General features: G+C 42.6%; 1 protein-coding gene across 1 annotated transcript in view; it reads left to right on the top strand.

Moving 5' to 3' along the window:
- Window positions 1-4890: 4890 nt before the first annotated feature.
- The window catches only part of NTS (neurotensin), a 72578-nt gene continuing 50935 nt past the window's right edge, over window positions 4891-26533 (top strand). Inside the window, exons 1-2 of the mRNA XM_069764396.1 lie at window positions 4891-5074; window positions 7915-7976. Of these exons, the coding sequence (XP_069620497.1) occupies window positions 5002-5074; window positions 7915-7976 (135 nt within the window). The 5' untranslated portion in view covers window positions 4891-5001. The remainder of the gene's footprint in view (window positions 5075-7914; window positions 7977-26533) is intronic.

The following is a 26533-nucleotide window of genomic DNA, read 5'->3' as shown; positions in this document are numbered from 1 at the left end:
ACTTGCTGTTCATATGTTCAGATATGTTCAGACTTTGTAGTCTCTTTTAAATGCTTCAGGATTTTTAAAAAATGCCTGGTTGGAGAAAAGAATGTTTAAGTCGCATCTCTGAAGTGGCCCCTCACAGAAAATCCCCCAAACTGGGCATTGTCCAATCAAAAAGCTGCAAAAATATACAACAAAAACTATTTCAAAACTTTTCAAAACTTTTTCAGGAAGCACTACAGAAACTGAAATCTTCTCACAAAACTCCCCACAGAAGGAGAGTTCCCTGAAGCAATTTGCTCTGGAAAACTCTAGTTGTTTTTGATAGTTGAGAAAAACTCAGTGTGAACATACCCTAAGTGGTGAACTTATGTACTTTATGTCCATTTGATGAATTATTAATTTTCTTCCTGCCCTCAAGTGATTGACTTCAAAATAGCATTATTTATAACCTTAAAACCATTTTATACCCCACAGAATCTACAGTAATAGTAAGTATTACTAGACAACATATTGCACAGCATTGTACAGTTAATCACACTCAGGCCTCTGTAACACATAAAATAAATTAATAGATCTTGTGAAAGACAAAATTAATATGTGGACTATACAGCTCTGTGTGATGCTTTGCAAAAAGAAGCTTAAATATGCAGATGGAGCAGATGTCCTTTATTCTTCAAGCTCGCGACTATGCCAATATGTTCAGTGTTTCACTCAAAATACAGAACAGAAATTAGGCAGAAGATGAACTTATGCATGGTTTATTTCTCTGTGTTTTGTGTGAATATTCTTTTCAGGTTTCCATTTGCTGAACTACGTCAGATTTGGTGAACTACGTCTGACCTGTGTGGGATTTTTTTTTAATAAAGTGGTGAACCAGGGAAAGTGCCGGGGAGTGATTATTTCACGTAAGCATTTTTTTTTTGCGCGTTTCCTTTTTTTCCTGGGTTGTCTGATAGGCACCTCTCCATTAAATACACCTGGGCTTGATGCCAGATGTGTTTTTAGACCCTTCACACCTACATCAACCTCAAGCCCCATAACCCCAATTGCCATAACACCAGGGCAATCGGGAATAGCCAAGGCAAAGCTCCAGAGTTGGAGCCCATAATGTGATGTGCCACTTCTAGGATGACTGCGGGCTGGTATGTTTAGGCTGGGAAGTGCCCTCCAGCCAGGGACCTTCCCAGCCTCATAATATCAGCTTTCAGCTGTTTGCTTTACGTTAGCTAGTTACCAAAAATAGAGGCAGACCCCATTTAGTTTTTTTATCATTTATTTATTAGGTTAATACATGCACATTAAGCTCCACATGCAGATGCACTAAGTATATATCTCATGGATATGTATTTATCTATTATCTATCTATCTATACTGTATATATCATTAACACATAAAAAATTGTAATTTATAGTCTGCATTGTATTCCACACATGTCACACAGACATCACACGGATGTCTCATGGATTTCATCTGTGTGCAGTACAAGTTTGACATGGACTCATGGACTTGTCTGGGTCTTTGTCATCCATACTGCCACTAAAAAGCAAACATGTCTCTGTGTGGTTCACACAGATACATGGTCCATGGGAAAGCATGGCCATGTAAGAAGTTCCATAGATTATAATGGGTGTATGTGTGTATGTGTCTCCGATACATTTGACAACAGATGACACATGTACCGGCGACACGTACATGTGAAGGAGGCATTATAGCCTTGTCACCATCAGGTCTGTAGCATACTAGAGACAAGATAAGTGTGAACACTGCCATAAGGGCAAATTCTCCATTATATGAACACTTATTGGTATTCATCTTTAATAAGTGAGGCGCTATCTATTGTCTTGTGTACCTCCAGATTGAATAAAAAAAACAACAAATCAATAGTATTAAATATTAAAAATAATAATGTTTCTTCATTTTCAGTTTTCTGCTGGACTTTGGTGCACACTGAGCATTGCTTATTACTGAAGTTGGAGGCAGACTTTCCTGTCCTGTCTTCTAGTCTCCCACCTTTTCTTTGAAAGTTAGCGGTGCAGAATGTAGTGTGAAGCTACAGCTCTAGCGCACATAATAAAGAATAAATTGCTTGATGGTTGTTCGGGTGCTGAAACCCAAGATCAATCCAATATCATATGGAAAGCCTGCCAGGGCCATGGGGTCCTGAGACAGTACCCCGTATGGTGGGCAATGCGAGCCTTTTTACAGGGTCTCTATCATGACCCGGGCTCTCTATATACTGCTGCATCTTCGGGTGTGGGTGCGGACAGACTACATAAAGTCTTCTGCCCTCCAGTTCTGCTGTAGGACGTGGAATGCAACACAGCCTTGGCCTCCCGGTGCCCGGTTCCTGCACTTCAGCTCGAAAGGTGCCCGGTCACAGTTCCCATCTGAACTCCGGACTTCTCCTTTGCTTCTCCTCTCCAACATTTGCTATCGCTGCAACCCTTCTGATTCTCCTCCGTCCTGGAGCTGCAGCACCACACGTGTCTGCATGCCCTAATCTGCTCACACTACTTTCTCCTCCAACTCCCAACTCCAACTGACTAACTCCTCCTACAGACCAGAATATATATATATCTGGGGGAAGCTCCCCTGAATCTGAGTTCAGAGCTCCCCCTTCTGGCCCAGATTCAGAATATGTTGCATGTAGATGTATTACCTGTTAAAGGGAATCCTCGTTGTCTCCAGGCATGACATCACCCTCCCCGAAAGGAAGGCAACATCACTGTAACAACCGGATACCTGGGGTGTTACAAATACACCACACTGCTTATGCTTGAAAAAAAGCTGAGCATTTCTACTGATTAGTTTGAATCATCACTGTGGGTCTTAGGACCTGTATTATCACAGATATTACACATCAAGTATATTATTGCTCATTAAACTTGTACAGTGAGGTTAGCTCTTTCCTTTATAGCATTTCTCTAAAAAGGAGGCTAATATCAGAAAATGACCTATTGTCTAAGTTAGGTTTATGTGTTACATGTATTTTCACATACATGTTAACATTTTTTTTACATATCACAAGCTGTATCAAAAATAAAAAAAAGAAATAGTTTTACATTGGCCACTGGGACTTTTATAGACTCTAACTTCCTATTGTTTCCGGAAACAACACATGTGCATTGCCAGTTGGATTGCATCTTTTTGTAATGAAGTTTCTAATGAGAATGGGCAATGGTGATTCTGAAGAAAGGGGAGCGGGGTAAACTGTAACATCTTTTATTGTTATTGATGAATCCTGTTGTTATCAACTGTGTATAGAGCTTGCTACCTGTCTTTCTAATATTGCCTCTAATAATATGGAATTTTGCTGAAAACTCTTGCTAAAAAGACAGTAAATGAGAGTCTAAAAATGCCCCAGTAGCCAATGTGAAAATTGTAAGACTAAAATAAAGATCGTAATATGAAAAAAAAAAAACATTGCCATTAATAAAAAACATGTAACGCAAAAACCTCATTGACACAATAGGTCATTTTCTGACAATAGCTTCACTTTAGTTATGAGCTGATTGTAGATGGATCCCACTCCATTGCAAAGTGTCCCAAAGTAAGAGGTGCTTTTTGATGCTCTATCTAATGGAGCTGAACTTCTCTGTTGATTATATCTATGTATTTAAATACTGTACCTCAGCACTGTGCATTTGCTCTGTCCATTCATTTCTACAGGAGTTACAGAAGCCAAGGAAGCAGGCAGCACCTGACAATTATGGCATATCTTGTGGATATAACAAAATTTTGATTACAATAATAATACCCCTTAGAGTATGTGCACACAATCAGATATTGCTGCAGGTTTGACGCTGTGTATTTATGCAGTGTCAAACCCACAGCGGCCAGATATTACAGCATAGTGGATGGGATTTCTAGAAATCCCATGTCCACTATGTGTGCATAGTTTCCTGCGGATCACCCACGGAGACTGACATGCGGCATGTCTATCAAGACTGCAGCATATCAATTTCTCTTGCAGAGATACTAGTCTCCGTGAGATAAATTTCATCAAAAGAAATATATTGAATGCTGTAAATTTGCATGGTTCAGTGAACACATGCTGATTACCTGCATTCAATAGAAGGCAGCGCTTTGGATGCAGCAAACATATGCTGTGTCCAAAGAGCTGATAGTTCCAGATCGTGGACACCCGGCCTTAGGTCTTGTTCTTACGTTCAGTATTTTACATCAATATTTGTAAGTCAACACCAGGAGTGGGTGAAGAATCTAGAAATGATGCACATGTTTCTATTATACTTATACTCTGATTGCTCCTCTCCTGATTTTGGCTTACAAATACAGATGGGAAATACTAATCAGATACTGAATGTGTGAACATGGCCTTACGGTAAAAATATGTTGGCTTACAGTAAGTAAAGCATTGCTTATTGGATAGTCAGAATAGTTGAATTTCCTTTGCATGTCAAACATACTGTGTTGTCTTATATCAATCACGGCTGAGAGCAGGTGTTATCCGAAGATTGTCTTTTGGCTGATTGTGAGAGAGCAAAGCCTTAACGAATGTCACAAACTTCATTATCGGTATGTCTGAACTATCATCAGCAAAAAATAATTCTTTATAAAGCTCACATATGATGAGGTCTTTTGTTATTGATAAGTTTATGAAGGATCAAAGAAAAGTCATTCCAAAATCAATGTGTCATGAAACGTAAGAGGACATGACTTGTTCCCTATATAAGAAATCCCAGGACGTCATCGAGTGACGTCCAAAAATGAGAAAACTCTACTATTATCAAATGTGCGTCATGATATCTGCAATTAGAGGATGATAAATGAAGAAGCAAGAGCTGAAAGAGGAGGAGGGTTGGGGATGTCTTCAAAATGTTCTCCTGTGGACTTGTGACATCATCTCACTGCTTATATAGTTGGGGAGGGTCCAGTGTTCCCATTATGGTACGGAGACACAGAGCTGTCTAGTCAGCACAGAAGAGAGAGAAGATAGAACAGTACCACTTACATTTCTGTTATTGAATGGACTTAAGTTCCTAAACCAAATCAATGATGACTGGACTAAGACTTCAGATGGTGTGTCTGATGCTCCTGGCTTTCAGCTGCTGTGGGATGTGTACAGGTAATGTACTGCTTTGCTGCTCCAGATTTTGACTATGGTGCTATGAAAAAAACACATTTATTGTGCTGTTGTTATGCCTCTTTCTCTGAAATCACAAAACAGGATGATTTTTTTTTTACATTTTGTCTACAAGATTTTCTTTCTGTACATTATGAAAAATGACTTGCACATTTGAACACAACATGATCTTGACGACTGCTACCTGTACAGTGGAGTTGGGACTGTCTTTGTCATGTTTTTTTTTTTTTTTTACTGCCCAGCCTAACTCGAATATTTTGTTTTCTCTTTAATACTATTCTATTGTTCTAGGTGTTTTGATGTATTTCTGGTATTTTTGATCACGTATGAAAAGCACTTTTCCAAACATCGCTGCCAAGATAGATTATTGGCAGAGTCAAAGTTTCTGGCATATATTCTCCTACGGTCTGAAATAGAAAAAGCTGATTTGCAACTGCTTCAAAACTTGTAACTAGTTCAATCAGAACATTTGTCTTTAAACTACCGACAAAAAAAAGGACATTTTGCTCTGAACAAGACAGTTTTGGCATAGTAAAAATAATATTGGCTGTAATTAAAAAAAAAATATTTGGATATATCACTGCCGTTAGCAGACTATTGTTATGATTGTAGCAACTAGGGACTAATAAAAAAAGGTCTCATAAATATTGTAACTTACATTTCCGGAGGTCAGAATCGATTATTTTATCAGGGACAGCGATTATGGATTAATCTTTGCACTTCTGACCTTGAAGTGTCATTATCAAAGCTGTATATTTGATCATCTACGAAAAACTATGCATAATGTCTTTGGTCATGCAGGTTATTTTTCTAATGGGTTTGCAATTTTGCTAAGTAATGAGATACCCATAAAGCACAACAATAAAGTACATGAAGAACGCTCATTCCTTTCTCATCATAGCTGTTCTGCAGTCACGGAGCTGCTCGTTTAATAGTAATATTCCATGATTCTCTTGAGGCTGCTAAACAAAATAGTCAATTTATCTTCCAAGTACACACAATGATTTACAGAATGATTTACAGTACAATAATCCATAAAGTCCACATGAGAATATATATATATATATATAAATACTGATTTTAACATTTTATCTGCCTAGATATTAAGACGAGCTGCTCACTTAATAGTAATATTCCATGGTTCTCATGTGACTGCAAAAAGTAAGAATACAGTCAATTTATCTTCCAAGTGAACAATACTGTACAGTACAATAATCAATTTAGTCCATATGAGAATATATATCAATATTGATCTTAACATTGTATCTGCATAGATATTAAGACGAGCTGCTCATTTAATAGTAATAGTCTATGATTTTCATGCAAAAAGAAAGAATAAGGTCAATATATCTTCCAAGTGCACAATACTAGAACTTCCAAACACAATAATCAATATAGTCCACATGAGTAAAAAAAAAAGGGCAGATGTTTAGAGTTAAAGGTCCACAAACAAGTAGAATAAGTTATACATAGAGAGATAAAAATAACTAAAACCATATAATCTGCATAGATATTGAGATGTTGACGTGATTAAACTGCGGCACTTGCGCTTCATCCTGCAGTTTTCGGAATCTGCCTGCCAAACGCTTAACACACTTTTTACATGACTGTTGCCAGCAAGAATTTGACTCATTTGGCAGAAATATGGTTAATATTGCCAGCTCAGTCTGCAAAGAAAGCTTCGTGCCTATTTCTGAAAGCAGTCAGGCACATTGTTTGATAGATCTATATTAAGTCGTGTAGTGTGAACTTGGTTTCTAGGAGCATGTCGGTTGAATAGAAGCTCATCTGCCATCGAAGCTGTAGATGTTCTAACCTTTCTTAGGCTTCTTCCAAAACGAATGAGCCAATAGTGCTAACTTAATAAAGGTGCTGAAGAGATGAAGCAATTGGGCTCTTCATTGACAATAGATGTATGATATTATAGTACTGTTCCTAGAATGTAGCGTTCTAGGGATAATTGACAGAAATGTGGACGACTTAACGAAACAATAGTTTTTCATTTATGAGAGCTACAATATAAACATTCCAATATCAAACATACGTGTGCACGCACAGAACACACAACAGACCACCCAGATACCTGAACATATGGATTTCTCATAAGTGAACATATAGCTCATACCGCAGCGCTATCAATGAGGGTGAAAGCTCTCACAATTAGCAACAGTATCTCGGGAGCAGTTTTGCTTGATATCCAATATGTTGCATATATTTCATTACCTTTTCAGATATAAGGATACATACAAGACTCCTTATGTGAATTCTTATGACAGACACAACAATCAGAAAAACATGAATGTTTTAGCAGTCCATTTATTAAGGTTTTGCTTTTGCTCTAGCACTTTACCATATGGAATCGATAAAGTAGCCCATCTACGGGATCGGTTGAGAAATATTATCCTACAGTGATAGCAGAAGTTTCCATATTTCTCCATACTTACACATTCATATTGACTCCTCATATATTCTTCACTATAGAATGTTTTAGCTTTTTTGTATCAAGCACTTATAGATTGAGTACGTAACCCAGATATTCATAAAGATGGAATACTTTGGCTTTTTTTATTCCTTTTTATACAGAAATGTAATTTTGTAAACAATTTACAGATCCACAAATTATAATCTAGGACTATTTTAATACATTTTTTAATGTATGGAATCAATAGGAAGCACAGAACTTCAAAAATATCAAGGCAACAGCTCTTTGCTAGAGATTCGAGATGCGACGTTTGCTTTTGGGTGGAAGATCCTACAACAGGCAAAAATAACAGCACTCAAGTAACTAAAGCGCCATTTTATTTGTCTTTCTTTTCCCTTAGATTCCGAAGAGGAGATGAAAGCCTTAGAAGCAGATGTGCTGAGCAATATGTACTCATCAAAGGTGTGTATTGCCTTATTTTAGGAGTCCTGTTGAAATGAATGACACCATTTTCTTATTTGCAGACTCCCACTTTATGGGAATAAAACCTTGGAAATAAAACCTTGATCTGTAAGAAGCTGTCACTTGTGTCTTCTCTATTAGCCAAGAGAAGAAGCATTCCTTTGATCTAGGAAAATGCACTTCTAGCATCTACTTCACCACTATGTGTCAACCATCCCTATTACCAGATCACAGAGTGCATTAAGAACATGCTGGGGATATTTTTTTTTTCTTTTTATCGAGTAATAAATCCATCCGTACAGAGATGTAGCAGAGCGGAATATATAACGTAACTTCATTTTTTTAAGTTGCCTCAGTTATCCACAGGAGTGTTGTTAAAATGCTTTCGGACCAAGATTAAATGATGACATCAGCTCTGCTATAGCTTGATCTTTGGTGATCGGTTTACATTTCTTAAAATACAGAATTATTTTAGATTGTATAGCATGGAATTACTTTTTGCTCTTAGAAAAAGCTACCGCAGAATAAACCCCCTCTCGTGCTTTGCGTTTATTCCTAAGCCTTACATGCTCTTTATTTTTTCCATTGTACATATTGTCTATGACATCGATTCCAAATGTTCATTTTACAACCTCGACAGCTAATTTGTTGTGCACACATGTTATTAGAGCCCTGCCACCTGCTGCTTGAAATGCAAGACTGCATCGTGTAGTGAATAGAGCTGAACTGATAATAACTAATTAGAAGAATCATGTCAAAACAAACTTTCCATTGACATGTCGGTCATTAATATTTGTAGAAATATCCCATTCCTTTATACTGAATGGTGCACTACTCATCCATTCTGGCAGAAACAGTATTTTGCACATCACTTTAGCTTCATTTCCTTTTTCTTAAAGTGAATCTGTTACCAGATTTTTGCTACCTCATCTGATAGTAGCATATTGTAGGGGCAGAGACCCTCATTCTAAGGCCGGCGTCACACTTGCGAGTTTTACGGACGTAAGAGCGCAGAAACTACGTCCGTAAAACTCGCAAAATATACGGCACAATTATTCTCTATGCCCCTGCTCCTATCTGCCGTATTAAACTGATCCGTATTATACGGCTTTCTACGGCCGTAGAAAATCGCAGCATGCTGCGTTTGTTACCGTATTGCGCAAATAAAACGTCAATGAAAGTCTATGGAAGCCCCAAAAATACGGATTACACACGGACCAGCAGTGTGACTTGCGAGGAATACGCAGCGGTGTTAGAGAGAAAAGCCGGTAATTCAATTACCGGCTTTTGCTTTCTCCTTCCTAAACCCGACATGATATGAGACATGGTTACATACAGTAAACCATCTCATATCACCATTTTTTTTGCATATTCCACACTACTATGGTTAGTAGTGTGTCTATGCAAAATTTGGCCGTTCTAGCTAGTAAAATAAGGGGTTAAATGGCGGAAAAATTGGCGTGGGCTCCCGCACAATTTTCTCCGCCAGAGTAGTAAAGCCAGTGACTGAGGGCAGATATTAATAGCCTGGAGAGGGTCCATGGTTATTGGCCCCCCCCCTGGCTAAAAACATCTGCCCCCAACCACCCCAGAAAAGGCACATCTGGAAGATGCGCCTATTCTGGCACTTGGCCACTCTCTTCCCATTCCCGTGTAGCGGTGGGATATGGGGTAATGAAGGGTTAATGCCACCTTGCTATTGTAAGGTGACATTAAGCCTAATTAATAATGGAGATGCGTCAATTATGACACCTATCCATTATTAATCCAATACTAGGAAAGGGTTAAAAAAAAAACACACACACATTATTAAAAATTAATTTATTGAAAAAATCACAAAGGCTGTTGTATTAATTTATTCTTCTCTCAATCCACTCACTGAAGACCCTCGATCTGTAAATTAAAAAAAAAATAATAAACCAACAATATACATACCTTCCGAGGATCTGGCACGTCCAACGATGTAGATCCATCTGAAGGGGTTAAAATATTTTGCAGACACGAGCTCCGCTAATGCAGGATGCTCATTTCTGCAAAACCCCGGCGAATGAAGCTAAATATAGGTCAATGATCTATATTTAGCTTCATTTGCGGTGAGGCGCCCTCTGCTGGCTGTTCCTAGATCGTGGGAACTTTCCTAGAAAGCTCCCAGGCTCGAGATCATAAGAGGGCGCCCTCTGCTGGTTGTTCTCTTATGATCTCGAGCCAGGGAGCTTTCTAGGAAAGTTCCCACGATCTAGGAACAGCCAGCAGAGGGCGCCTCACCGCAAATGAAGCTAAATATAGATCATTGACCTATATTTAGCTTCATTCGCAGGGGTTTTGCAGAAATGAGCATCCTGCATTAGCGGAGCTCGTGTCTGCAAAATATTTTAACCCCTTCAGATGGATCTACAACGTTGGACGTGCCAGATCCTCGGAAGGTATGTATATTGTTGGTTTATTATTTTTTTTAATTTACAGATCGAGGGTCTTCAGTGAGTGGATTGAGAGTAGAATAAATTAATACAACAGCCTTTGTGATTTTTTCAATAAATTAATGTTTAATAATGTGTGTGGTTTTTTTTTTAACCCTTTCCTAGTATTGGATTAATAATGGATAGGTGTCATAATTGACGCCTCTCCATTATTAATTAGGCTTAATGTCACCTTACAATAGCAAGGTGGCATTAACCCTTCATTACCCCATATCCCACCGCTACACGGGAATGGGAAGAGAGTGGCCAAGTGCCAGAATAGGCGCATCTTCCAGATGTGCCTTTTCTGGGGTGGCTGGGGGCAGGTATTTTTAGCCAGGGGGGGGCAATAACCGTGGACCCTCTCCAGGCTATTAATATCTGCCCTCAGTCACTGGCTTTACTACTCTGGCGGAGAAAATTGTGCGGGAGCCCATGCCAATTTTTTCCGCCATTTAACCACTTAATTTAATAGCTAGAACGGCCAAATTTTGCATATACACACTACTAACATTAGTAGGTTGGAATATGCAAAAAAAATGGTGATATGAGATGGTTTACTGTATGTAAACCAGGCCTCATATCATGTCGGGTTTTAGGAAGGAGAAAGCAAAAGCCGGTAATTGAATTACCGGCTTTAAAGCAAACTAGTGCTGTATGAAGTAATAATATATATACATATATGTGTCTCCCTGACATATATATATATATATATATATATATATATATATATATATATATATATAAGAGAGAGAGAGAGACAGTATATATGTTTTTTTTTTTTAACACATGGATCCCTTGTATAGCCGTATGTCGGTTTTGCAAGCCTGCGATAAAAACACGCAGTACGGATGACATACGGATTACATACGGAGGATGCCATGCGCAAAAAACGGTGACACACCCTGCCTACGGAGGAGCTACGGACCACTATTTTCGGGACTTTTCAGCGTATTACGGCCGTAATATACGGACCGTATTTTCATACGCTGTGTGTGACGCCGGCCTAAAGATGTATAATTTACTTTATTGGGTGCATCAGTGGTGACACAATCAGATTATTTGCATGTAGCAGAGGTCAGAAAGCTGACCCCGTCCACACCCCAGCTTTCTGTGTACATTGTCTATTAACAGTAAGCTGCTTGTCAGAGGAGGGGGCGTGTTTGGACCAGGGCTCACGTACACTGTGGTCCAAGCAGACATCATCTCCTTGTGATAAACCTTAGTTGTAAGGAAACAATAGCACATAGCCTAATAAGTGGCAGATCCCTGAAATCTGTGTCTCTGCTGCTACACTATGATGTCCTCAGATTACATAGTAAAATCCTGCTGACAGATTCTCTTTAAGTCATTCATTGATGAACTGACATGTAATTTTCCCTTTTTTGTTTAAAAAGAGGTTGTTCAGCAGCTGTGATGTGTGTAATATAATGTCTGCTACAAAAATTCATAAAAAAATCACTTAAAGGGGGTTCTTATAAATTTTAAAAACAGTTTCTTTAAAATCTTTGGGGGTCTGTGATGTATATCATAAGCCATAATATTCAGTCGAACATTTTCTTATTGTAAAGAACATTTTCTGTATAAATGCTATCAACATGCCATATTGACCAGCCTAGTAAATTTAGTGACTACTAATATTCCGATATTTTACAGTAGGGGGGACCTTATCCCATATATAAAACCTAGAAAACAATTAATATCTGGCATATTTTTTTCAGCATTGAAAAAATATCTGTTCTCACATTGAAGCTAAGCACAATGCCATGTCCTAAGAAAATAATCTATATATTTGGCATCCATTAGCTTGTATTAATGAAACTGCTAATTATTCAAATATGCTAATGAAGCAACAGGTGAAACCTCCCGCAAATTACACCATATTGTAAACTAGACCCCTCAAGGAAGTTTTCCAGATGTGCAGTGAGCACCTTGAACCCCTGGTACTTAATAGACGTTTATAACATTGAGCCATGAAAATTTAAAAAAAAATCCCACAAAAATGTTTTATTTTGCATTTTCACAAGGGTAACAGTAGAAACTGCACCATACAATTTGTTGTGCAATTTTTCCTGATTATGCCTTTACCCCATATGTGGGGAAAAGTACTCTTTGAGCGCATGGCAGGGCTTGAAAGGCCTGGAGTGCCCTTTGACCTTTTGAACTCAAAATTTGCTGGAATAGTTGGCGGACACCATGTCGAGTTTGGAGAGCCCCTGATGTGCCTAAATAGTGGAAAACCCCACAAGTGACACCATTTTAGAAACCAGACCCCTCTGTGAACCTATCTAGATGTGTGGTGAGCACCTTTAACCCCAGCTGCTTCACAGAAGTTTATAGCACTGAGCCATGAAAATAAAAAATAATCAAATTTTTCCCACAAAAATGCTTTAACCCTAAATTTTACATTTTCAAAAGGGTAACTGTAGAAACTGCACCATACAATTTATTGTGTAATTTTTCCTGAATATGACAATACTCAATATATGGAGGAAAACTACTGTTTTAATACACAGCAGGGCTTGGAAGGGAAAGAGCGAACTTTAACTTTTTGAAAGTAAAATTTGCTGACATAATTAGTGAATGCCATGTCACATTTGGAGAGACCCTCATGTGCCTAAATAGTAGAAACCTCACAAAAATGACACCATTTGGGAAAATAGACCTCTCAGGGAACCAAAAATCGAAGATGAGCTGTAGCCACCGTCATCAGGGGCTTATCTACAGCATTCTGTACATTCTTATCTACAGCCCCCGATGTATCCTGAAAGATGAGAAAAAGAGGTTATATTATACTCACCCAGGGGCCGTCCCGCTGCGGTCCGGGTCCGATGGGGGCCGTGGTCCGGGGCCTCCTATCTTCTTACTATGACGTCCTCTTCTTGTCTTCACGCCGCAGCGCCGGCGCAGGCGTACTTTGTCTGCCCTGTTGGGGGCAGAGCAAAGTACTGCAGTGCGCAGGCGCTGGACCTCTCTGACCTTTCCCAGCACCTGCGCACTGCAGTACTTTGCTCTGCCCTCAACAGGATAGACAAAGTACGCCTGCGCCGGATCTGCGGTGTGAAGACAAGAAGAGGATGTTATCGTAAGAAGATAGGAGGCCCCAGCCCAGACTGCAACGCCCATCGGACCCGGACAGCAGCAGGACCACCCCTGCGTGAGTATAATATAACCTCTTTTTCTCATCTTTCAGGATACATCGGGGGCTTATTTACAGCATTACAGAATGCTGTAGATAAGCCCCTGATGCCGGTGTCCGCAGCTCATCTTCGATTTTTGGGGTGACAGGTTCCCTTTAAAGTGGGTATTATTATTATTATTATTTATTTATATAGCACCATTAATTCCATGGTGCTGTACATGTGAAAAGGGGTTACATACAGGGTTATAGATATCGTTAACAGTAAACAAATTTACAGTGACAGACTGGTACAGAGGGGAGAGGACCCTGTCCTTGAGGACTTACATTCTTCAGGATAGTGGAGAAGAGACAGGAGGTTGGTGTGCTGCAGCACTGGTGGTGGTGAGGCGGCAGCTCGGGTAGTCATGGCAGCCGAAAAGTATTCAGACCCCTTTAAATTTTTCTCTCTTTGTTTCATTGCAGCCATTTGGTAAATTCAAAAAATTTCATTTTTTCCATTAATGTACATTCTGCACCCCATGTTGAATGAAAAAAAAGAAATGTAATTTTTGCAAATGTCTTAAAAAAGAAAAGCTGAAATATCACATGGTCATAAGTATTAGGACCCTTTGCTCAGTATTGAGTAGAAGCACCCTTTTGAGCTAGTACAGCCATGAGTCATCTTGGGAATGATACAAGTTTTTCACACCTGGATTTGTGGATCCTCTGCCATTCTTCCTTGCAGATCCTCTCCAGTGCCCTCAGGTTGGATGGTGAATGTTAGTGGACAGCCATTTTCAGGTCTCTCCAGAGATGTTCAATTGGGTTTAGGTCAGGGCTCTGGCTGGGCTAGTCAAGAATGGTCACAGAGTTGTTCTGAAGCCACTCCTTTGTTATTTTAGCTGTGTGCTTAGGGTCATTGTCTTGTTGGATGGTGAACCTTTGGCCAAGTCTATATATGTTTTTGCATCACTTTACTCTGATAGCCATACCTTGTTGATTTTTCCTCTGCTAGAACTGTGTGGTGGCTTGTTTTGTGTAGGACAGTCATTTTCAGTTATACCATTTTTATTTACATTTGTCTTTGTGATCACGCTTTTTTCCTCTTTTTGTTCAGCAGTATGATGATAAAGCATTCTTTTTTGCCTCGCTTTTTTTTTTGGCAGTGTTCACTAAAGGGATTAACTAGTAAGTAGTGTTGAGCCACCTCCCTAGTTTTCGGGTTCGGTTCGGTTCGTCGAGCAGGGACGTGTTCGACGAAATGTTCATCGAAGTTTCGACGAACACCGTCGAACCCCATTGAAACCAATGGCAGGCAAACACAAACACATACAAACACATGGAAAACACATAGAAAACACCTTAAAAGGTGTCCAAAAGCTGACAAACTGCTCAGAAGACACAACAAATACATGGAAATGTCACAACTACATATAGTCATGCGAAAAGAAAAGAGGTGGAGGAGTAAAAGGAGGAGGAGACACAGATATAGGCATGTCATTCCCTTCTAAAATCAAGAAAAGCTGGAGTAAAAATCTAAACTCACTCTACCAACACCCAGATGTCTTGACAAAAAAAATAAAGAAATAAATATCTTTAGGTAGAATGGCGGCGGGTCCATTCAGAACACTTTCCTTAGAAGACATAGTGGTACCCCCGTTGGGAGTTGTGCCAAAAAATGAACCCAATACATTCAGACTAATCCACCATTTATCATATCAAAGGGGCAGGTCAGTAAACGACAACATTGACGTGGAACCAAGTACAGTACTATGTACTGTACCTCTTTTGACAAGGCAATCAGGCGGGTCAAGAAGTTGGTAAGGGGCACCCTAATGGCCAAAACAGACATTGAGGGGGCGTTCCGGTTACTACCTGTGCCTCCGAATAGTGTCCTCCCATTGGGCTGCTTCTGTGAAGGAGCATACTACATAGATCGCTGTTTGCCCATGGGGTGCTCCATATCCTGCTCACTATTTGAGGCGTTTATTTGCTTCCTCGAATGTGTCGTCATGGACGTTTGTAAGGTGGCACATATTATCCATTACCTCGACAACTTCTTATGCCTGGGCCCAAAAGATTTGCCACAGTGTGAAAACACGAGGTAGTCCACCTGTGAGAAGGAGACAGCTGGAGGCAGAGTGGACACCCCAGAGCCGAGGGGTTAGATTGAGAAAGAAAGAAGGCAGTGTAGCTTGCTTCATGGGTGGGGTACTCTGCTGAGTAGCAGAAATTGCTACTAGGCCCAAAAGGATTTCCTGGGACAAATTCTATTAGGCCCAAAAGGATTTCCTGGGCTAGATGCCATTACAAAATAGTAGTTAGGTAAACAGGTGGTGTAGCTTGTTTCATGGGTGAAGTACGTTGCTGAGTAGTACCAAATTCTACTAGGCCCAAAAGGATTTCCTTGGCTAGATGCCGTTAAAAAATAGTACTTAGGTAAACAGGTGGTGTAGCTTGCTTCATGGGTGAAGTACGCTGCTGAGTAGCACCAAATTCTACTAGGCCCAAAAGGATTTCCTGGGCCAGATGCCGTTAAAAATAGTACTTAGGTAAACAGGCCGTGGTTGGCTGGGCTACTCTGCTGACAAGCAGACACTGAAGCTTTGCAGCAGACCTCTGAATCCCAGGCTGTAGTATGAGGAAACAACTCTGCAGACGACCCCACCCACCAGGAATTGATGATGGCAACATCATGTAAAACTCAGCAAGGGGACTAAATAAAAGAGTCTCCATTTTTTCCAAAAATTCGGCCACAGACACCACTTAAGTGGCATCAATTTTGCCAGAGTTTTTTAAAACAGTTGCTGAGGTGATTTTCCAAAAATCATCAAGTTTTAGTCTCCCCAAGATGACACAGGGGTAGAAAAGTCCCCCTTGCAGATCCAGGATTTGTTCATCTTGATGAACGTTAGTCTGTCTACATTGTCACTGGACAGCTGCGTGCGCTTAGGCTACGTTCACATTAGCGTTGCGCCGCCGTGCGTCGGCGACGCAACGCGCGACGCACGCTAAAACGCGCGCAAACGCGCGCAAAAACGCGCGCGTTTTGCGACGCGTGCGTCATTTTCCGACGAAAATCGGACGCACAGAAAATGCTACATGTAGCGTTTTCTTGCGTCCGACGCTAGCGTCGGAAACGACGCACGTGGCGAAAAACGCCACCAAAACGACGCACGCGTCCCCTATGTTAAACATAGGGGCGCGTCGCCGCTGCGTCGCCGCTGCGTCGCCGCTGCGTCGCCGGCGCAACAGCGACGCACATTGGCGGAACGCCAATGTGAACGTAGCCTTATCTGTCAGCACACCACCAGCAGCGCTGAACACACGTTCAGAGAGAACGCTGGCTGCAGGGCACAACAAGGTCTCCAATGCGTGAGTGGCGAGCTCAGCCCAAAATGAGCAAGGGTCCAGTTCCACAGTCATGGCATCGATGTAAACTTGGAGATACTCTTGTACCATCCTCTCTAGGAGTTGGCTGTGCGTCAGACTTCTTGTTTCCTGTGGCCTTGCAAAGGATGGTCTAAAAAAAATCTTGAAACAATTGGAAAAAATTGCTGTTATCACCAGATATGATGTTACTGTTATGGTTTGAGTGATGACTCGATAGTCCCACGGTTGGCAAGTTAGAACTCAGAGATTCAATACGTGCACCACTGGTGTTTTGTGGAAAAGCAGATGTTAGATTCTTTAACAGTCTCTGCTGATACTCCTGCATGCGTGAATCCCTTTCTATGGCAGGAATTATTTAGTCAAATTTGCTTTTGTACCGGGGATCTAAGAGTGTGGCAACCCAGTAGTCGGCATTACTTCGGATTCTGACAATCCGAGGGTCATGTTGCAGGTAGTGCAGCAAGAAGGCACTCATGTGTCTTGCACATCCAGGAGGACCAAGTCCTTGTTGTCTTGGTGGTGGCGAGGTGAGAATCATGCTTCCTTCGTCAGCCCTCTCCCCCCAACCACACACAACAGAAATTTGATCAAGGTCTCCCTCATCTGATGAGTCTTCCATGCCCAGCGCCAGTTCGTCCTCCACTTCTTCCTCGCCTCCTGCACCTTCCTCAACAGTTTGGCTGCGACCATGGGCCCTCGGTAATCCCTCTCCCCCAGCCTCCAATGCCAGCCGCCTTGGTGCTGCCAACCTTCTTGACCTTGGAGATATGATCCCTTCCGCATACGACTCCTCCTGTTCCTCCTCTTGTTCCACCACCTGACTCCGAACACTGTCTAAGGTGTGCTCCAGAATGTAAATCACCGGAATGGTCATGCTGATAATGGCATCGTCAACACTAAACATCTTTGTCGCTATTTCAAAACTGTGCAGAAGGGTGCATAGGTCCCTGATCTGAGACCACTCCTGCAGCGTGATTTGCCCCACCTCTTGATCTCGTTGGCCCAGACTATATGTCATAATGTATTGCACCAGGGCTCGTCGGTGCTGCCACAGTCGCTGCAACATGTGCAGAGTTGAATTCCACCGTGTGGTCACATTGCATTTCAGCCGGTGAACTGGCAGGCCCAACGACTTCTGTAGAGATACAAGTCGTCAAGCTGCGGGATGCAAACGGCAGAAGTGAGCACACAGCGACGGTGCCCTCTGCAGAAGCCCATCTAGTCCGGGATAGTGGCTGCTGTGAATTCCGCTCTTGGGCTCCCTCCGGTGGTTGTAAGTGGCACTTTTGTGAGTTCTGCTCTTGGGCTCCCTCTTGTGGTTTCAAGTGGTATGGCTGCTCCTTGGATTTAGCTGTCAGCAGCTGCTTCTACTGATTGTCTTTTCTGCTCGGCTATTTATGCCTCGCTCTTTCCTTCAGCCAGTGCCACTTGTAAATGGTTCCTGGTTGGATTCACATCTCTTTGGATTTCCCTGTTATCCTGACCAGTTCTGCAAAGCTAAGTTCTTGCTTGCTCTTTTCTGTCCACAGATTGTGGACTTATCCATTCTGTGCTTTCTATGTTTGTCCAGCTTATCAGTATGAATTATCTCTGTGTTGCTGGAAGCTCTGGGAAGCAGATTTACCCTCCACACCTTTAGTCAGGTGTGGAGATTTTTGTAATCTCTGCGTGGATTTTTGTAGTGTTTTATACTGCCCTCACAGTATTCCATCCTGTCCTATCTATTTAGCTAGACTGGCCTCCTGTGCTCATCCTGATTTCATTCTGTGTATGTCTTTTCCCTCTCCACTCACAGTCATTATTTGTGGGGGGCTAATCTATCCTTTGGGGATTTTCTCTGAGGCAAGATAGTTTTCCTGCTTCTATCTTTAGGGGTAGTTAGCTCTTAGGCTGTGACGAGATGCCTAGGGAGAGTTAGGAGCATCCCACGGCTACTTCTAGTGTTGTGTTGAGCTTAGGGACTGCGGTCAGTACAGATACCACTTCCTTCAGAGCTCGTTCCATGTTGCTCCTAAACCACCAGATCATAACAAGTGGGATAAAAAAAATTGCTGGACAATCAGGTTCAAAACGTGAGCCATACAAGGCACGTGTGTGACATTGCCCCGGCGAAGGGCCACACCCAGGTTTGCAGCATTGTCGTACACAGCCTTCCCTGGCTGCAGGTTGAGTGGAGACAACCATTGATGGAACTCGGTCTCCAGAGCTGACCACAATTCCTCAGCTGTGTGACTCACATTTCCCAGACATTTCAATGTAAACACTGCCTGATGCCGTTGAGCCCTGGTGACAGCATAGTGAGGAGGTGTGCAGGATTCCTTCTGCGCAGTTACAATGCGGGTGGCATTACCAGACAGGCTTTGGGTGCAGGTGGAGGACTGAGAGGAGGTTGAGGAGGCAGAAGCAGTGGAGGAACTTCTAGATACAGAGGATCGATGAGCAACTTGTGGCAACGGCAAGACTTGGACAGCAGCCCCTTCTCCTGATGTCGCCGTAGTCACCGACATGTAACGCCCCTCTCCATGTCTACTCGTCCAAGTGTTTGTGGTGAAATGCACCCTGTCACACACAGAGTTTCTCAAGGAAGCGGTGATGTTGTGTGCAACATGCTGGTGTAGCGCAGGCACAGCTTTCTTTGAGAAGTAGTGGCAACTGGGCATATGGTACTGGGGCACTGCGACGGACATAAGGTCTCGAAAATCCTCTGTGTCCACCAGGTGGAAAGGCAGCATTTCTGTAGCCAACAGCTTGCAGATGGAGAAATTCAACCTCTAAGCTTTGTCATGGCTAGGAGGAAATGGTCTTTTACTTGTCCACATCTGAGGGACTGAGGGCTGGCTGCCGTGCTTAGACGGAGTTGAGTAGGGTGTCTCCGGCAAACTGCTGGTCTGTGAGGAAGGTGCAGGCGGAGATGTTATGTTGCCTTGATCAAAAGGTGGTGTCGATGTCGGAGAGCGCTCAACACCAGCAGGTGTTTCCACATGCAAATGTCCTGACGACCTGCCAATCACACTGTCTGTTGCGATTAAAGAGGTGGAAGGTCTGCATCCAAAATCATGTGCGACTGCTGTCCCCACAGTCACAGAGGATAAAGAGGACACGGATGCACTTGATGGGGCAGACGGTGGTTGACCCAGCCCACTAGGCCGCATTGTAGCACAGTGAGCTTCCCACTGCAACTTATGCCTCATATCCATGTGACGGTTCATGCATGAAGTACTCAAGCTAGTGATTTTTTGGCCTCTACTGAGATTTTGTTGACAAATCTTACAGACAACATGAGTTGGGTCATCCTTTGCAATGTCAAAAAATGCCCAGGCTATGCAAGGCTTAGAGCCCGTGCGACCTGAAGAGCCACCATGACTTCTGGTCTGAGGCACAGTTGGGGTTGAGGATGCAGTTGTTGACGTGTTTCCAGTACTCCGTCTCTGTCCAGGAAGGCACACCATTACCTCATCATCAGGCTCGTCTCTAGCATCCTCCTCCATCTCCTCTGCTGACCTCATGGACTGGTGGACTGGGGGTTGAAAGTAAGTGGGGTTTACAACCTCGTCATCATCATCCTGTGTGTTCTCACACCCGTCGTCCTCAGAGCCAACCTCTTCCTGCCCCGACCGAAAAGTCAAGTTTTCGTTCCAATCAGGTATCTCAGTCTCATCATCATCTTCCTCATTGTCTCCACCAACAGGAGTTACAGTTTGGGAACGAGGGTCTACATTATGCTCAGAACCTTCTTCATCGGGGCCTGGATCCGACTCACAAAGATTCTGGGCATCAGTGCAGATCATTTCCTCTTCTGGATTCACAGAAGCTCTGGAGCAGACCTCTGATTCCCAGGCTATAGTATGTGTGAACAGCTCTACAGACTCAACCATGTGTGTTACCCCATGCTCAGACGGGCAGCTGGAGACTTGGGAGCTGTGAGGAAGCAAGTGCGATTGGGGTGACAACTCTGAGGACTGGTGTAATTGTGATGTTGAAGTTGACATGGAGGAGAGCCCACTTGAACGAGCAATTGATATCCATTCATGCACCTGCTGTTTTTGTGCCTCATCTGGAATTTTTGGCGATGCTTGTAGTTATGGTCGTAAGAAAGGGATCATATCAGATTGTCCACGAAAAGAAGTAGACATCTTACTTTGGCTGGAAGATGATCTTTCTTCTGCAGATGTTACGGTTGCTTTACCACCTACCCCACAGATACAACCTTTTTTTCCCTTTCCAACATGCCTATTCCCCTTTCCACCAGCAGCAGGCCTTTTGCCACTCATTTTAGTGCTTAACTAATTGGCAATTCTGTATCTGTAGTTGATGGCACAACAACCGATGGATGAAAACTGAGCAGAACTGAGTGGCCAAACTGGGGTACTAGGCCCAAAACTAATAACTGGATTAGATGCAGTGAAAATTGAGATACACAGGCGGTATAGTTTGTTTCACAGGCGGGCTACTCTGCTGACGTGCAGACACTGTTCCTAGGCCCTAAACTATTAACTGGATTAGATGCAGTGAAAATTGAGATACACAGGCAGTATAGTTTTTTTCACAGGCGGGCTACTCTGCTGACGTGCAGACACTGCTCCTAAGCCCTAAACTATTAACTGAATTAGATGCAGTAAAAATTGAGATACACAGGCGGTGTAGTTAGTTTCACAGGCGGGCTACTGTGCTGACATGCAGACACTGCTCCTAGGCCCTAAACTTTTAACTGGATTAGATGCAGGGAAAATAGAGATACACAGGCGGTGTAGTTAGTTTCACAGGCGGGCTACTGTGCTGACAAACAGACACTGCTCCTAGTCCCAAAACTATTAACTGGATTAGATGGAGTAAAAATAGAGATACACAGGCGGTGTAGTTAGTTTCACAGGCGGGCTACTCTGCTGACGTGCAGATACTGCTCCTAGGCCCTAAAACTATTAACTGGATTAGATGCAGTGAAAATAGAGATACACAGGCGGTATAGTTAGTTTCACCGGCGGGCTACTCTGTTGACGTGCAGACACTGCTCCTAGGCCCAAAACTATTAACTGGATTAGATGCAGTGAAAATTGAGATACACAGCCGGTGTAGTCAGTTTCACAGGCGGGCTACTCTACTGACGTGCAGACACTGCTCCTAGGCCCTAAACTATTAACTGGATTACATGCAATGAAAATAGAGATACACAGGTGGTGTAGTTAGTTTCACAGGCGGGCTACTCTGCTGACGTGCAGACACTGCTCCTAGGCCCAAAACTAATAACTTAATTAGATGCAGTGAAAATTGAAATACACAGTCGGTATAGTTTGTTTCACAGGCGGGCTACTCTGCTGACGTGCAGACACTGCTCCTAGGCCCTAAACTATTAACTGGATTAGATGCAGTGAAAATAGAGATACACAGGCGGTGTAGTTAGTTTCACAGGCGGACTACTCTGCTGACATGCAGACACTGCTCCTAGGCCCTAAACTAATAAGTGGATTAGATGCAGTGAAAATTGAGATACACAGGCGGTATAGTTTGTTTCACAGGCGGGTTACTCTGCTGACGTGCAGACACTGCTCCTAGGCCCTAAACTATTAACTGGATTAGATGCAGTGAAAATAGAGATACACAGGCGGTGTAGTTAGTTTCACAGGTGGGCTACTCTGCTGACGTGCAGACACTGCTCCTAGGCCCAAAACTATTAATTGGGTTAGATGCAGTAAAAATTGAGGTACACAGGCGGTGTATCTAGCTCCACAGGCAGGCTACTCAGATGACTATCAGACAATGCTACTAGCCCAAAAAGATTGGCTGAGCTAGAGTACACCAAATGCTGTGACAAACACTTGCACAGCAATGGCACAGACCTGCCTGGCAAACAGTGCTATGAACTGCTGTAACCTACCCTGAAAAGGGCTGATATTACAACTAGTCCTGACTCCTCCTGACTCCCTAAACCTTTCTCTCTGACAGTTCGCTCCAAAAAACACTCTTAGTCTGTATAGCGCCCACAGCAGCAGTGGTGCCGTCTAATACTAAGCTGCAGCAGTGAGGAAATGGTGGCGACGGGGCAAATGGCTGGTTCTTATAGGGCAAGGAGGACATGTGACATATACAGCCAATGACACATGCCCTTGTTTGTGTGCATCACATACACATTACTGTGTGTGTGCGCACTGCTGATAGGCTGAGAGACTGCACCGCCCCACTGTAAATGCGGGTAAGAAAAAAATGGAGATCGGCGTTATTTCAGCACAGATCTATCCCCTGCCCCCCCCCCCCCCCCGCCCACTCTACACTGAAACAGTCTATTAACAATGATAAACAGTTTTAATGTGCAAATCAAGCTAGGCTTTTGGTGAATGAACAGTAATCGAACAGAAACTCGAACAGCCGAATTTTAAGCAAATTGTTCGGGTTTGTCGACCGACTCGAACACTGCCCAAAATAGCTTGAATTTGAAATTGGCGAACTGTTCGACTCGAACACCGCTCATCTCTACTAGTAAGACAATGTCATAGGTCGGGTCATTCCGGACGCGATGATAGCAAATATGTGTACTATTTTTTTCTTCATAGAAATGTTTCTTTATGGATACAATATATATATATATATATATATACTAGATGGTGGCCCGATTCTAACGCATCAGGTATTCTAGAATATGTATGTATGTATATAGCAGCCACATAGTATATAGCACAGGCCACGTAGTATATAGGAGTACTACGTGGCCTGTGGTATATACCATGTGGCTGCTATATACAGTACAGACCAAAAGTTTGGACACACCTTCTCATAGGCAGCATCAATAGTAAAAACTTGGTCACACATGGTTAATAGCGGCAGTAACGGAGTGAGTTACCCGCGGCATAACGCGGTCCGTTACACTGGCATTAACCCTGTGTGAGCGGTGACAGGAGGGGAGTATGGAGTGGGCGCTGACTGCGGGGAGTATGGAGCGGGCGCCGGGCACTGACTGCAGGGGAGTAGGGAGGGACAGGCAGCTGGCGACACCAATCAGCGACTTGCATTTCCATGACAGACAGAGGCCGCGACCAATGAATATCCGTGACAGACAGACAGACAGACAGAAAAACAGACAGAAGTGACCCTTAGACAATTATATAGTAGATATATCTATATATATAATTGTCTAAGGGTTTTTCTGTCTGTCTGTCTGTCCTGGAAATCCCGCGTCTCTGATTCAATCAGCGACGGGCACAGCATTGCGACGATGATGTCATAAAGGTTGCCTCGACCAATCAGCGACAGGCACAGTCTGCCGCGAATTCGCCTCGACCAATCAGCGATGGACACAGTATCGACGTAGATGTCATAATGGTTGCCATGGCAACGATGATGTCATAAAGGTTGCCTCGACCAATCAGCAACGGGCACAGCCTGCCGCAAATTCTGGAATCATCATTGTCCATATACTACGGGGACATGCATATTCTAGAATACCCGATGTGTTAGAATATATATATACAGTATATATATACAGAATTATTTTGTGTTTATAATTTGTTTCATTTTTTAAAACTTTATTAAGTTTTTTACTTTATTCCACTGTCGGACTTTCACTTTTTGCAGTCTGATCACTTTTAAACACAGCAAAGCAGTAGATTTTTTATGCTTTATAAACCTGAGCATGATCTAGCAAGTTTTCTAGCATTAGTGACCTGAATGTTGTCATGACGACATCGGGTCACCATGGTAACAATCAGTCCTTTGCGGGGGTACCGATTGGAGAGCAAAGGGTTCTCCCTCCCTTTGCTTGCTTGCTAAATACAGCAATATATAACAATTGTAGTATATAGGGGGTTAAAGTGCCAGGATAAGCATTGTGGGTACCACTCCATTATTGAGTGCCAGGTGTCAGCTGTCAGAATCAGCTGACACAAAGCTGCTATTACACGTGTAGAGCCCCTGTTCGTGCAAAATCGACTTGACTTATTCATGCGCCAAGGTCGGTAAGTATCAGCTGACCTGGATGCATAGATACGTTTATGGTTGAAAAAGGGGTTAAAGGACAGTAGCTACTACAAGCCAATGTACAAAATATGGATAATATTATACACTCTATCTAATATTGAGACAGATTTTGCTTTTGGATTGGTGGCATGATAAGTAGATATGAGCGAATATTTCAATGTTCGGTTTGGCTCATGATCGCTGAATTTGCAATATTCCCTGATTTAATCATCAATTATATTTCCGAATATAGCGGAACATACACAGCACAAAAGCCAGTGTTTCCCACGCTGAGTGACAGTGTGGGAAACACCAGCTTCTGATCGGCGTTGAAATCATCCATGCCAGTCAGAGAGACGCGGTTCCCACGCTGTCAAAAGGCAGCGTGAGTGCTCATCTGTGATTGGAGGTATATATTTTACCTCCGGTCACTGGTGTCAGCTGATGGGACTACAGCTCCCATCAGCTGATACTTGTTGCCGCTAATAACAGTGAGAGCAGGAGCGGCAGATGGGAGTATTCATCAGCTGTTCCTATAAATAAATAATAAAAAAACGGCGTGGGTTCCCCTGTATTTTTGATAACCAGCCATGCAAAACTTACTGCTGGGGGCTATAACCCTCAGCTGTCAGCTTCAGCAAGACTGGTTATCAAGAACAGAGGGGTCCCCATGCCATATTTTTAATTAATTATTTAAATAAATAATTAAAAACAACAGCATGGGGTCTCCCCATCTTGGACAACCAGCCTTGCTAAAGCAGACAGCTGGGGGCTGGTATTCTCAGGCTGGTAAGGCTGGTAAGGTGCCATGGATATAGGCCCCCAGACTAAAAATAGCAGCCCACAGCTGCCCAGGAAAGGCACATCTATTATATGTGCCAATTCTGGCACTTTGCCAGTATCTTCCCACTTGCCCTGTAGCTGTGGCAAGTGGGGTTCATATTTGTGGGGTTGATGTCACCTTTGTATTGTTAGGTGACATTAAGCCCACAGCTTAGTAATGGAGAGGTGTCTAAAAGAACCTATTCATTACTAATCCTATAGTTACATGATAATTAAAGACACAGCGAGAATAAAGTCCTTCATTCATTAAAAATAACAGACACAGTTATACTCACTTAACGCCTAATTCCACCAAAGTCCTCGTTCTCCTGTATCAAAACTAAAATAAAAAAACAACAATATACCATACCTGCCTGTCATTCTGTTCCAAGCCGTAATCCATGTCTGGAGGATCAATTTTTCAAGTTTTCACCCTGGACGGTTCCAAAATGCGACCATCCAGGCTGAGAACCACTGGTGACTGAGCTGCTGGGAGCACAGCGTCAGTGACCGGCGGTGACATAATAGAGATCACCTCCAGTCACTGGTGTCAGCTGATGGGACTACAGCTTGTATCAGCTGACATGTGGTGCCGCTAATAACAGTGAGAGCAGGAGCGGCAGATGGGAATATTCATCAGCCGCTCCTGTGCTCTAAATAAATAGTTAAAAAAGAAACCTGCGTGGGTTCCCCTGTATTTTTGATAACCAGCCATGCAAAATTCAAAGCTGGGGGCTGCAACCCTCAACTGTCAGCTTCAGCAAGGTTGGTTATCAAGAATAGATGGGTCCCCATGCCGTATTTTGAATTATTTCAACAAA

Source organism: Ranitomeya imitator, chromosome 4, assembly GCF_032444005.1.
Source record: "Ranitomeya imitator isolate aRanImi1 chromosome 4, aRanImi1.pri, whole genome shotgun sequence".
In the NCBI taxonomy this organism is placed as follows: domain Eukaryota; kingdom Metazoa; phylum Chordata; class Amphibia; order Anura; family Dendrobatidae; genus Ranitomeya; species Ranitomeya imitator.
The sequence above is the reverse complement of the archived record's forward strand: the minus strand, read 5'-3'. Positions and strand labels throughout refer to the sequence as shown.